This window comes from Nanorana parkeri, unplaced genomic scaffold, assembly GCF_000935625.1.
Source record: "Nanorana parkeri isolate BGI_ZX_2015 unplaced genomic scaffold, ASM93562v1 scaffold729, whole genome shotgun sequence".
Classification (NCBI taxonomy): Eukaryota; Metazoa; Chordata; class Amphibia; order Anura; family Dicroglossidae; genus Nanorana; species Nanorana parkeri.
Window position 1 is genome coordinate 519,015 of NW_017306997.1, and position 12,539 is coordinate 531,553.

Here is a 12,539-nt window from a genome sequence, read left to right on the forward strand (position 1 = left end):
GAGACCATGGAGCCAGGGAGCTAATGAGAAGACGAGTGTGTGCTTCTTTCCTCTGGATCAATACACACAGCAGCACGCTCAGACACCCCTCCCCACCTTCAGCGCTTCATTTTTCTTCTTCCTACAGATGACTCGTGTTATTATTTTGCCAGGGTCGATATCCTACAACCTTTTTTTTATTATTTTATCTGCTGCTCTATACATTTTCTGATTACTTTAAAGGTGGTGGTGGTGGGGGGGATTCGAGTTAAGGCTCTAATTCATGTGGACTAAAAACTGTTCCCGTAATAACAAAAAATAGAAGATGAGAGGACTTAAAGGGGAACTATAATGGTTTGTGGAACATTGCACAGTACATATTATTTTGAATGATTACAAGTTTATAAACTGAATCATTCGTTTTATTTGTAATAATTCTTTATTTGTCATACAAACATTTGATACACGGTGTTTCTGTGCCAGGTTTTTTAAGGACATTTGTACTCCAGGAGCGCACACCTTATCTACTGCCTGGTGCCAGGATGAAACCTCCTTTGTCAGCTCAGAGGAACTTCAAATCTAAAGAAACGTAATTCATCTGCACACAGGTCTTTGTCCATGGAATAAAGTGAATGAGCTTTTTAAATGGACAAATACCTGTTTGCAGATGTATGACGTTTCTGTAGATTTGAAGTTCCACTGAGTTGACAAAGGAGGTTTCATCCTGGCACCAGGCAGTAGATAAGGTGTGCGCTCCTGGAGTACAAATGTCCTTATAGAACGTGGAACAGAAACACCCTGTATCAAATGTGAAACAGGAGCTTACTGTTTTCTACTGCCATTTTTATTCATGACAAGTTTTTTGAAGATCAGGTTGGGCTTTTTAATAAGCGAGCCCAGGCGCTGCCGCTCACTTGTTAACTGCCTCTATCTAACTGAAAACCCATACAGGTCTGTATGAACTACCAAGAGGGAAGGAGGCATGTCCCTCCTTTGAGTCATTAAGCTGTGTATATGTGTTGTGAATAAATCTGAATTGCTGGAGATCTAATCACACAAGCTTTTCAGTCTATTTACATCATAGTAGTAAATACGTTTGGAGAAAAACAGGGGAACAATATCAAGTGCGCCATCTGCTGGCTGGACATTTACCATTTGCAGACAGGAAGTGGCATGCTAGATGCTTTTCATCTGCAAATTTAGTCGTATAATATATTTCATATTTACTGGTTAAAAATAAATAAAAAAATGAATACACAAAGATTGTGTTCCTTGAATTAGTAAAGAGAAGTGCAGTATAGAAATGACAAATGACAGTTTTAACGTCAATTCCTGCTGGCAACTAAGCAGATGATTGCCTTAAAGTGTATCTAAACCGAAAAACAAAAATATAATATGTTGCAGATTACCAGTTCATAGAGATGGTGGTTTAATTTGTTTTTTTTTAAATCAGGTTTATTTTCTCTTTCTTTTTCCCCGGTGATCCTGCAAATAACGCACTTGCTTTGCTAGGTTGACAACGCTCACTTACTATGGAGAAAGACATGGTTGTCACCCAGGCTGAATTCAAACATGTGTTTATATCCTCATCACCATTGCATGGTGTGGCGGAATTAGTAGTTTACAGAAGGAAGATAACAAGGTTTGTGTTTTCATTTGAGGAAGTGACAAGAACCTTGCATATTTGGCATGCTCAATTGCCATTTTCTGTCCCTGCTGATAATGTTTTTAACCTGAAAATGAAAAGTAAACCAGCCATCACATCTAGACCCAGCTGAGCTGCAATATAGTACATTTGGATTTTTGTGTTTAGATAGCCTTTAAATTCAAGAAACTATAACAATGATGGCAGTAGCGTGGCTGTTGTAGCAATTGCTACTATTTGATTCCTTGTCCTCCCCTCACAAATGAGCCACACTGTAGTAATTGATTAGGAGCAGGACAGAGCAGCAAGGGCAATAAAGTGACTTGGGAGTCCTACAATTTGTTCCCGGTAGTGTCTGCGTTTTCTCCTGACTCCTCTCTCTCTCTCTCCCTCTCTCATTCAGATGATGAATGAAGTTTCTTCATTGGTCAGATATTGGCTTTGCTCTGGTCAATATGTTTGTGTTGGCCTCAGTTCCTCTGTGATTGATCTCTGTTTCCTGGCTGATCAGTTATTAAGAGGGAACAGCCAGGGGCAGACTGAAGCATTCCACAAAACAAGTGCTTTACTAACTAGTCTTTCTGCAGACTGGCTGCATCCTGCACACACAGCTCCAGCATACTGGCGGAAGCTTTTCTCCATAAAATAAATGCAGGATCTATGACTAATACGTGGCCTGATATGGAACAACAACAATAATCTGCTTTTCTCATTTCCTCCTTGTCTCACTCTAATGCAGGGGTAGGCAACCTCAGCACTCCAGCTGTAGTAAAACTAAAAATCCCATCAGGTTCTTGCCTCTGCGAGTCATGCCTGTGGCTGTCAGAGTCTTGCAATGCCTCATGGGACTTGTAGTTCCAAAACAGCTGGAGTGCCGAGGTTACCTACCCCTGTTCTATTGTATTGTTTCTTTAAAGGAGAACTATGGGGTTAAGGCTTTTCCCCATAGTTCTCCTTAGGGTAGCGGGAGGACACAAACTAGCGTCCTCCCGTCACCCTAGGCTCAGTATACCGTGAGCTGTAGCTCACGGTATACTGAGACGCCGCAGTATACCACGATCTGCTGCTCGCGGTATACTGAGACGTCGCAGCTGAAGCGGATCCCAACAATTATGTCTGGATCCGCCCAGCTGTGTGACTGACAGCTGGCTCTGCCTATCTAGAGGCAGAGCCAGCTGTACCCTACCCCATCCGTTCCACCAGTCAGAGCTGGCGGAGCGGGGAGGGGGAATCCAGCCCCTCCCTTGTCACGGCAGAGAGCCGTGACAGGATCGAGAGGTGAGCGAACGCTGGTATGTGTGCACTCACTTCCCGATCTGCTAAGCCGACCTGTGACAGTCTCATTGTCACAGGTCGGCTAGAACTATGAGGTGAGTGAAAAGCACTCACCTCATAGTTCTCCTTGAAGTTTGGTCAGCCTGTGTGTTTTAAGACCGGTGCCATGATCGAAAACAAGAAGAATTGGGGTGATAGTCCTTTAGCAGTACTTGCTCTGCCTCCCGACTACCTAAACTTCTCTGATTTGACAAAAGCCAAACTACAGTAGAAGCCAGTTATGTAACTAAGTCGCAGCTGCCAAACGTTCCTCTGCTCTTGTTGCCTGAAGACATACTTGCAAAATGTAGTGCACCATATTGTGTTTATGTTGGCATCTTTTGGTGGTAGTAAATTTAGACTGAGTGGCCACCATTTACTGCTTAAAGTGGACCTTACATCAAAAGACAGTTTCCCTTTTTAGATGCCCACACATGGAAAAAAAATAAAATGTCAATAGAAGACACTTCAGCACTGCATAGGAACACCTTCTTGTGAGATTTGGGACCCTCAGCATTCCCATGATCTCCCCAGAAGAGTCATAATGTCACCTTTGGCTAGGAACTGTGGGTGGAAACTGGGGTGTAAGGTAAGTATATTTTTAAGTCTGCTTGCAGCCTTTTTTTTATTGCAGGGTTGCGGCCTATGCAATAATCAGACCTTGCCTTTCTGGTGACTCTTTAGCATAACAACTTGTATTGTGATGTTCCTGTGTCTCTACTGACCAGGGAACACTGCAGGTAAACATGTTTGTGAACCCCTCTATTTGTTTCTCACTGAAAAATTATGTGGTGAGTTTGGGTGGAGTTCCTTTGTTTGCAAACTTTTTCTGTTAACTGCAGAGAATGTTCAGTGAATAGATCCTAATAAACATTTATGTGTTCAGTTATAAGCTGAAAGATCACTGTGGTTGCAGAGGACTTCCTAGAAGGTATGCAGACTCCCTATGTAGATTAGATGTGGGACTAAGGTTAGAAGGAATGGCATTGCTGGTGGTGGTTGGTTTGTTGTCTAAAGTAGGCAGAACCATCTGAGAAAGACTTCATTACCTGTTATAGGCCAAAGGATTCATAGCTTCAGTCCAAAAACAAAACGGTTATTCAAAATGCCCATCAGTACTTAAGTACCAAATTTTTGCATTTTGCTTGAGGTTCTCCCTTAAAGGCGAACTCCAGGCAATTTAAGAAAAAAAGGCTGATTAATTAAATGTCTTTATATAACCCCCCACCATGAAAATGTATTTTAACTGCAGCTAGTATAACCTGAATTGTTTGTTGTTTTTTTGCCTGACTGGGAGAGGGAGGGGCTTTGCATTCACATCTGCTGACAAGGAGCATCCTTGCAGTAGATGAGAAATGACAATCAGTCTACTACTGCAGTAGACAAGAATCAGGTCACCAGACTGGCTGTATTGTCTTGTAGGACTGTGCATTTCTAAGGTGGATAGAAATACACATCCGTTGGCAGGTAAACCTTTTCCCATATATGTTTTACATGGTGCATTTAGCAGTTAGTCTGGATTGCAGCTTTAAATACGGGAACCCTAAAGAGTAAAGGAAGAAAAACCACAAGACCTACCTGTGTAAATGAATCTCCCGGGCGTCCCTTTGCAGAACTGCTTGGATTTATAGGATAATGTGACCTCCACCACGCCTGGGATGTGTCTGGGAGGGGTCTGTACTCTGATGGCATGCGGCGTAATTAACTAAAGAAACAAAAGAGACGCCAATTAGCCAATGAAGGGATGGCTGTGTGTTTCCAATCCTCTGTAACGTCTCTCTGTGACAGCTTTATAAACAAAGGCACAAAAGATGTAATTAACTTGTCAGTGTTTCTATGAAGCACATGGAGCGCAATGACAATATACTTCACACACAAAAGTTAAGCATACAACACTCTATGATCGCTCATAATGGCGCTCTGACAGCAATTCAATATGAAGTGTGGTGATTGTGCACGGGACATAAGTGTAAAGCAATGGATCCTTACAGAGATTAATTGGTTAAACAGAATAGAGCAATTAAAGTCAGGGCATGAATTCGATTATTAAGGCTGACATGCTAAACTGCAGACCTCAGTCACCCACTTAGCGTAATCACAGTACACAGTGAATGCATCGACAGCCAATCGAATCCTGGTTACCCGAGCAAGACTCTTACGATTTCCGTTGTGTACGTGCCCTCTGTCAGTGAAGGGGATGTCACAAGTACAAGAATACTCCTGAATATTTGTATTTACCTAGGTGAAGACTATGTAATGCAGTCATGTAAAAAGGTGATAATGGAAGTAAACACACTGTGGATGTGACATACAACTCTATGTGGATGCGACATACAACCCCAGATAGCAAGAAATTGTGCTGCAAGTTTGAAAATGACTTGCTAAACTATTGCAGACTTGCCAAGCTTCACAATTTTGTTGCACAATTACATCAAGTCTGCATTGCAAGTCTCCAGACCAGCGAGCTTGCAGAGCTCTTGCTAAGACCTGCAGGACTCTTGCTGTAGACTTGCCAAGAAATTTGCTACAAGTTCAAAAAGTGTCAACTAGAACTTGTGCTGCGAGTGTTCTGCAAGTCTACAACTTGCCAGGAATATGTGCAGCAAGTTAACAAAATTACAATTTCACCCCGCCACAAGTTTGTAGCAAGTTATCCTTGCTATCTGGGAACACTATCTGGGTGCAGCATACATTTAGTAACCTACAATGAGATCAGTCAAGCAAAACAAATGGCAAACGCACTCATCAATTTGTCACCAGCTTTACAGCAAGGTGCACATGGAAGGGCTTTCTACAGTACAACAGCAAAAAGTTTCCCAGCACACTCACCAGCCAGCATGCAAAAAAACTTGTCTCACCTCTAAGGTTAAACACAGAGGTTTAGATACACGACTTCTGTAGAAAATGTGAAAGCCGCACCGCCGCGTCAAGGCACCTCTATATAGTGCGGTCCTAACTCTAAACTATGAGAGTCTCCATCTTGGAGCACATGTGGCAAAAGATAAAATTGGGTGTAGGCTTGTCAGGAGGAAGCCCAACCTCCTTTGTTTTGCTTGACTGATTTGGTGCAGTGACGCATGGGGGGGGGGGGGGGGTCTCAGCTGCCGTTGTGATGTGCAGGGTCCCTTGTGCATCCCTGTGCCTTTAAAGGAGGTTGTTTGCTTACTTGACATGACAGTGGTGGCATCCTCTCAGGTGCTGGTCACACCTTTGCACACCTGAGTGCCCAGAGACTTGAATGGAACATTACTCTTAATACCTGCAGCCTGCAGGGGTACTGCCGTGTTCAAGTCTATGGGAACTCAATGCACATGCGATCGTCATTGTCTGAGAAGATTTTGAAGAGGAGAACTGTAAACACTGGAGAACTCTAAAGTCATAGGCAGGTAAGTAAGCACATGAGATAAATTCACCCTAGTAATAGACATGTGCGATTCGTTTCGTTACGAATCGAAATTAGCACAAGTCTACCTAATAACACACCCTGAATCCTAGGCTGGGCCTTTTCTGCTGTACAAACTTGCATAAATGCTTTTTGGGATCTGACAGGTTTACTTTGAAGTTTCCAACTTTAACAAGGAGGCCATAGTTAGCCAACCTAATTGCCTTTTCTGCTCTGCCTTCAGGGCATCTGAAAATATCTGGTATTCCACTGGTATGGGGAAACGTGACAATTAGAAGCTTAACAGAAGTTTAAATAAGCCTGAAAATATGTTTTGTGTTGAGGAAGGCAAGAGGGCTACAAAACCTACTATACAAGCCATTATAACTGCTCATCAACAAGCCACTGGCCATCTTTTCAACCAACACATACCTACATTCACTATACAAGGTTGTGCAATTCACTTAGAAGGGAATCCCTTCCCTTTGCCTACTTTTCTAACATGAATCTAGGTTTGGATGAAAAACGAAAACATGCCTATCTGCCACATCAGGCAATAATCTGTAGCTCAGGATGGTTGAGAAGGCATGGTTCATGAACAAGAGAGGAAAGGCAAGTGATAGTGATTCTAGGGTTACTAGGTTTGCTGTCTCTTTAATAACATATTTAGTAGTGTGCTTTAAATTGCAGAAACCAATCAAAAATCAACTTCTGTTGATAGGACATCTTTTGCTAATTATTAGTTATTTCAGATGCTCACTGCATTTCATTATTAATATAGTCCTGTGTGAACAAGAATTCAGACTGACACTTTGGTTTTCAAAGAGCTTCTGAAGCATCTATGGGCTATACATTCACAGTGAATGTTAATGCATTCCTAATGTATTAGAGAAATCTGCAGAAATTCTCTGGAGGCCTGGACTGTGCTACAAATCTATTCTAAAACCAATGACAGCAACAAGCTATTTTAGGAGGCCCTGGATATATTGGTTGACCTCAATGTTTCCTCAGTGCACAGGTCCTTGCAGTATTTAATCAAGGTAACAATGACAATAAACTTTGTCTATATTTATAGCCCACAAGGAAGTAATTGTGTCTTAAATTTTCACCCATTTTGGAAATATTCACCTGAAAGAAACAGGCTGTACTTTTTTCTCTAAAATGAGCTACTGTATGTAGATACATCTTGAAAAGACATCGTCTAATGTTAAAAGTTTAGTGACACCTGTGTGTTTTTTTTCAGTGGTGTCTCTAAAATCAGGGATTACATAAGGCTAAACATCTGTCAATTTCTTGCAACTATGTAGAGAAAGAAAGGAATGCAAGAGAAAGACAATAACGGTCTGATGTGAAGCCAGCCAACAGTGGAGGAGGAGCAGGAAGGGGATGGTGATGGCAGTCAGTAATATCTATAATGGTACAGTGCACAGGTTATGAAAATCCCCAATTTGTTAAAGTGTATGCCAAGAGTCATAAGAAATCTGACAAGAGTTCTAGCATTCCCCTACTCTACTCTATCCATCCCCTGCTGGCCTTAAACATGAAAAGCCAGAGCTTGGGCAGCTTTGTTTCACACAGTTTTTTTAGGCAGGTGGCAAGGCAGAGAACAGATAGAGAGATTTGCAGTCTCGGGAACTGATCAAAATTTTCAAGGTAAAGAGATTTGTTTCAGGAAAGCTGTTACATCCCAAAAAAATGTACTTTGTGATTTGGAGGCTGTAAGTGCCGGATAGCCAAAAGCATCATTACCGCTATGGCTAAGAACACCACATTCGAGAGAAGGGCGATGACCATCTCCAACATTAAACAGGGGCCTTGTCTGTACCAGGTAACATACTTCATAACAGGTTCCCTTCAAGCAAACCTGTAGTTTGCCTATGCAAAGAACAGATTATTTTCAATGCCTCCCCAGCAGAAAATACCTTTTCTTTGCTCCCTTTCACTTTGTATAGCTGCCATATATAGCCAATAAGAAACCCCACTGCAAGCTCTGAGTTGCTCTAGTCAGAGCTTACACTGAACTGAGGACTCTGCCCCAGCCCACTAGTGTTGGTACTTGCTCAATCAGAAAATGAAAATAAAATGTTCCCCCATACTTTGAAGTACTGGGCATTTTTCTTTTGTTTCTGAATGGAGTGGAGGAGAAGCAAGCAAAAGTTGAGTAAATGCTGTTGGGAAAGGGTGGGGTTTAACTAAATCTGTTGCTTGCCCATCATAGACAAAGTACAGGTTTGCTTTCAAGAGTATCTAAACCCAAGAAAAAATATATAATATATTGCAGCTTACCAGTCCATTGATATGGTAGCTGAATGAGTGTCCTTTTCAGGCTTTTTCCCCCCATTAGTTTCACATGACAATCCTGCCCGTGACACACATGGTGCCCTAAAGTGAAAGCACTCGCTCACCATACTATATCTATGGAGAAACAGTGTTGTAACCCTAAAACTAGACTAAAAGAAACCCTTTCCCTCTCCTCATCTCCAAAACTTAGGGGGAAAGTGTTCTGTAGTCCACAGAAGATAACTGGTAACAATATAATTACATTAGAGGCAGAGAGCACTTCGATTTAGATTAACTAGATTTATGAAGGATCAACAGCTATTTTTGCTTTTGTTTTCAATGGTATATTTAATGGACTAAAGGGAGCAAATAAGAGAAGATTATAGATATGGTTCACATTAGAGATGCACCGATACCGTTTTTTCGGTATCAAGTACGAGTAACGATATTTTTTTCTCACTACTCGCTGATACCGAATACCGATACCGGAAGTCCCATTATTGAGTCATTAGCCGGGAAACCGGGCGGCGTGGAATGACTCGCCGCCAGGCTTCCCGATTGGCCGAGAATCCGGCTCCATGCTCATACCATGTGACGAGGGAGCATGGAGTCGGCTTTCTGGCCAATCAGGAAGCAAGGGGGGGAATGACTCGCCACCCGGCTTCCTGATTGGCCAATCAGGAAGCTGGGCAGCAAGTAATTACATGCTGCCCGACTTCCTGATTGGCCGGGAAGCCGGCTCCATGCTCCTTCGTCACCTAGTGCGGCTTCCCGGCCAATCAGGGAGCCGGGCAGCATGTAATGACTCGCCGCCCGGCTTCCTGATACCGGCAGTTCCGGTATAGGGATAGGCATTGGGAGCATTTGGGTGAGTACAAGTACTTGCCCAAATACTCAGGATCAGCACCGATACCAATACTAGTATCGGTGCATCCCTAGTTTACATATATTAGTAATACACATTACTACATATAATACAGTATTACATATTAGTAGATATATAAAATGCCAGAAACTCTTTAAACCAAGAACAGCTTGATCCAAAAAAAAAGAATTTTATGAATAGCGTGAAGAAAAAAAATGTTTTTTCCTCTTTAAGTCTCTTCTCAAGGAGAAATAAAACAGCAACATTGTTTAGATGAGACTATCATTTAACAACTGTCAAAAAAAAAGCTGGAATTTAACAGCATTAGAGATACTCTATGAGAACGGCCATGAGATGGATCTCAAGTTTCATGGCAAAGAACAAACTGATGGAGAGGATTGCAAACACACGTGAAACATGATAGGTAGGGGGTCAGCTAGAGCTAGAAAACCCAAATGTATCAATTAGCCAACATCTCCAGCTCGGCTAGCTCCGAAAACGTCAGGATTTCACTGCGCTGAATCTTATTAGCTGCGTCTTTGTTGTAATAAATGTAGCAGAGCCACGACCCCAACACGTGTAGTGTGTCAGCTAACAATTGCACACGGCACTGCTCTCAAATCCCCGGAATTGTTAGGAGTTTCCTTGTTAGCTGGCTTTTTTATGCTCTAAAGCTCTCTCTAATATAAGATATATGCACTTTGCCTCCTGGTTACATCAGAACTGCTCTTTCACTGTCTTCACACATCTCGCAGAGAGCCAACTATTGTCCTGCCGGTTGGAGATTTCTGAGCAGAATTCTGACAAAGATTTCACACTGCCTCTGAATACAAAGAAAGCTCTTCGCTACATCGGGATTGGAAGGATGATTAACTGCAACATTCTAACATACACTCTTCTCTCAATGCTACTATACTTAGTGATTTTTCCTAAAGAGGAGCTGTCACTTTGTCTATTTGGGGGGAAAAGGACAGGTCCTCTTGTTAGGCCATGCTTACTTCACTATTAACTACTGTGCTTTACTGCTGCTCCGTTCATCATGGACCCTGAGTCTAATCACTGTGGAAGCTCTGTGTCTGTCTGTTTTAGAGCTTATGGAGGGTAATGACCTTGCACCCTCTCCTATGTGACACCGCTCGGACCTGGCAATTGGCCACTCAGGACTGAGCACTCCATCCTTTTAGTAAACGGAAATGGATTGTCACATGCTCCTCATACCTAGGAGCACTGGGTATTTCCAAGGACTTTGACAGATGAGTGGAGCAGTGGGCGATCATGGAGAAGGGGGGTGTCCTAACAAGAGAACCTTGGAGAAGCAAGATGTTACCAACACACCAAAGAGATTAATGAAACAAACGTCTTTAATTGACGCATCTTGTCACAATGATATCAATGCTTTGGGGCTGCTCAGGGTCCCCTTCATCGGGTCCATACTGACCCTGATGAAGAGGACTCTGCACAACTCCGAAATGTCGCTATCATTGTGACAATATGCGTCAATAAAAGACGTTTGTTTCATCTATCTATTCAGTGAGCTGGTGACATCCTGCTTCTCCATTGATCCCAGCGGTGCCATCCACAGTCATTTCAGCACCCATCCTTAAGGGGTTTCTGGTAAGGGGTGCGGTAGGACACTCTTTGGACTCTAACAAAAGAACATGCCAATTCGCCCTGATTCTCTTTAAAGGTGTTTGCTGAGCTAAAAAAAATATGGTCAGTGCTTAACACTGTGGCTCTACAGATTGATTTAGTTTCCACCAAGACGCCATATGCATAGAGTTCATACATTGTACTTGTGTTTGAGAGGGTTTTACAGTCCAAAACCCTACTGGTAGGTTTACTGGCAACCAACCAGAAAGGCCCTTGTGTGTGTGCACATGATTGTGGTAGGAATAATAAAATGCTCTGTCAATGTAGTTAGGGATCTGAATGGTTTAATGTTCTCTGTAAAGATCAAAACAGTGAGTAGGAAATGCTGTTTTGGATTGTTCTAGTAAATAAATAAATTATTCTTTTAATGTTTCTAGGACAGTATTGGATAATAAAGTGAAAATCTGATTGGGCAACAATAGAAGTTCATCCTTAAAGTGTATCGAATGGCAAAATGTTTTTCTATTTTAAGTTTTGGATGGGGTGTGGAATGGGAACAACCCCTGTCAGATCCCTCACTTTGCAGAGAGTTCCTCTCAATTCCTTTCATTTCCACTTCCCAATGGGACACAGACAGGATAAAAAACTGACAATGGAACCTACCCTTCCCTGCTCTATTTAAAAAAAGTTTGCCTTTAAAACTGAACTTCAATTTAACTCCAAATAACATGTATTTAAATATATTCTTCAAAAGCCACAGAGGATATACATCCACAACTACCATATCTAACTACCAGCAGGCCCCACCCACTAGAGGATGCTTGCAGAAAACTACAGGAGGGGGCGGAGACAAGACCAGTCACATGTCATCCTGCACAAGGAGAGAGAGCAGCAGTGACTTTATTACAGGAAGCTCCTGCACAGAGAAAAAGTTTCACACTGGATGACTGTACAGATCCGGAAGAAATACACAAAGCTCACAAAGATTCAAGTATTATTACACCTGACTCTTATTTGGGCAATATTTGCTTCCCCGGAGTTCAGCTTCAAATACACTTTAAAGGCAATGGGTTGATTTAATAAGGGAGTACGGCATGTTCACTTTCAAATTGAATTTTTTTACCTCAATCACTAAGATAAGTAAAAATTCACTTTCATTGTGAACATACTCTACTTCTTTAGTAAATTAGAGTCAATGTGTATACATAACAGGAAGTGAGAGGAAATCTATCCAAAGTAAGTCAAATCCCCTCCTAGACAGTTGTCGCCATTGGAAAAATGTCCCTCTTTTTTTTATAGTGACTATTCAAAATTGTGGCTTTCCCCTTTTTTTTTCTTTCAGTGCACAACCAGCACAATTAGAGGGGTACATTTTTCCAACAGGAATAAAGATAGCAATAAAAAGTGGACAGGATTTCTAAATCCTCGCCATTGTTTCCAAAACAAAAAGAAAAAAATGTGGGTTTAGTTACACTTTTAGGTCA

General features: G+C 41.9%; 1 protein-coding gene across 8 annotated transcripts in view; it reads right to left on the reverse strand.

Moving 5' to 3' along the window:
- EBF1 (early B-cell factor 1) overlaps positions 1–12,539 on the reverse strand; it is a 329,738-nt gene that overhangs the window by 44,859 nt on the left and 272,340 nt on the right. For all 8 annotated transcript variants that reach the window (XM_018564148.1, XM_018564145.1, XM_018564149.1 and 5 more), the window contains one exon: positions 4,517–4,643. In XM_018564148.1, the coding sequence (XP_018419650.1) occupies positions 4,517–4,643 (127 nt within the window). The remainder of the gene's footprint in view (positions 1–4,516; positions 4,644–12,539) is intronic.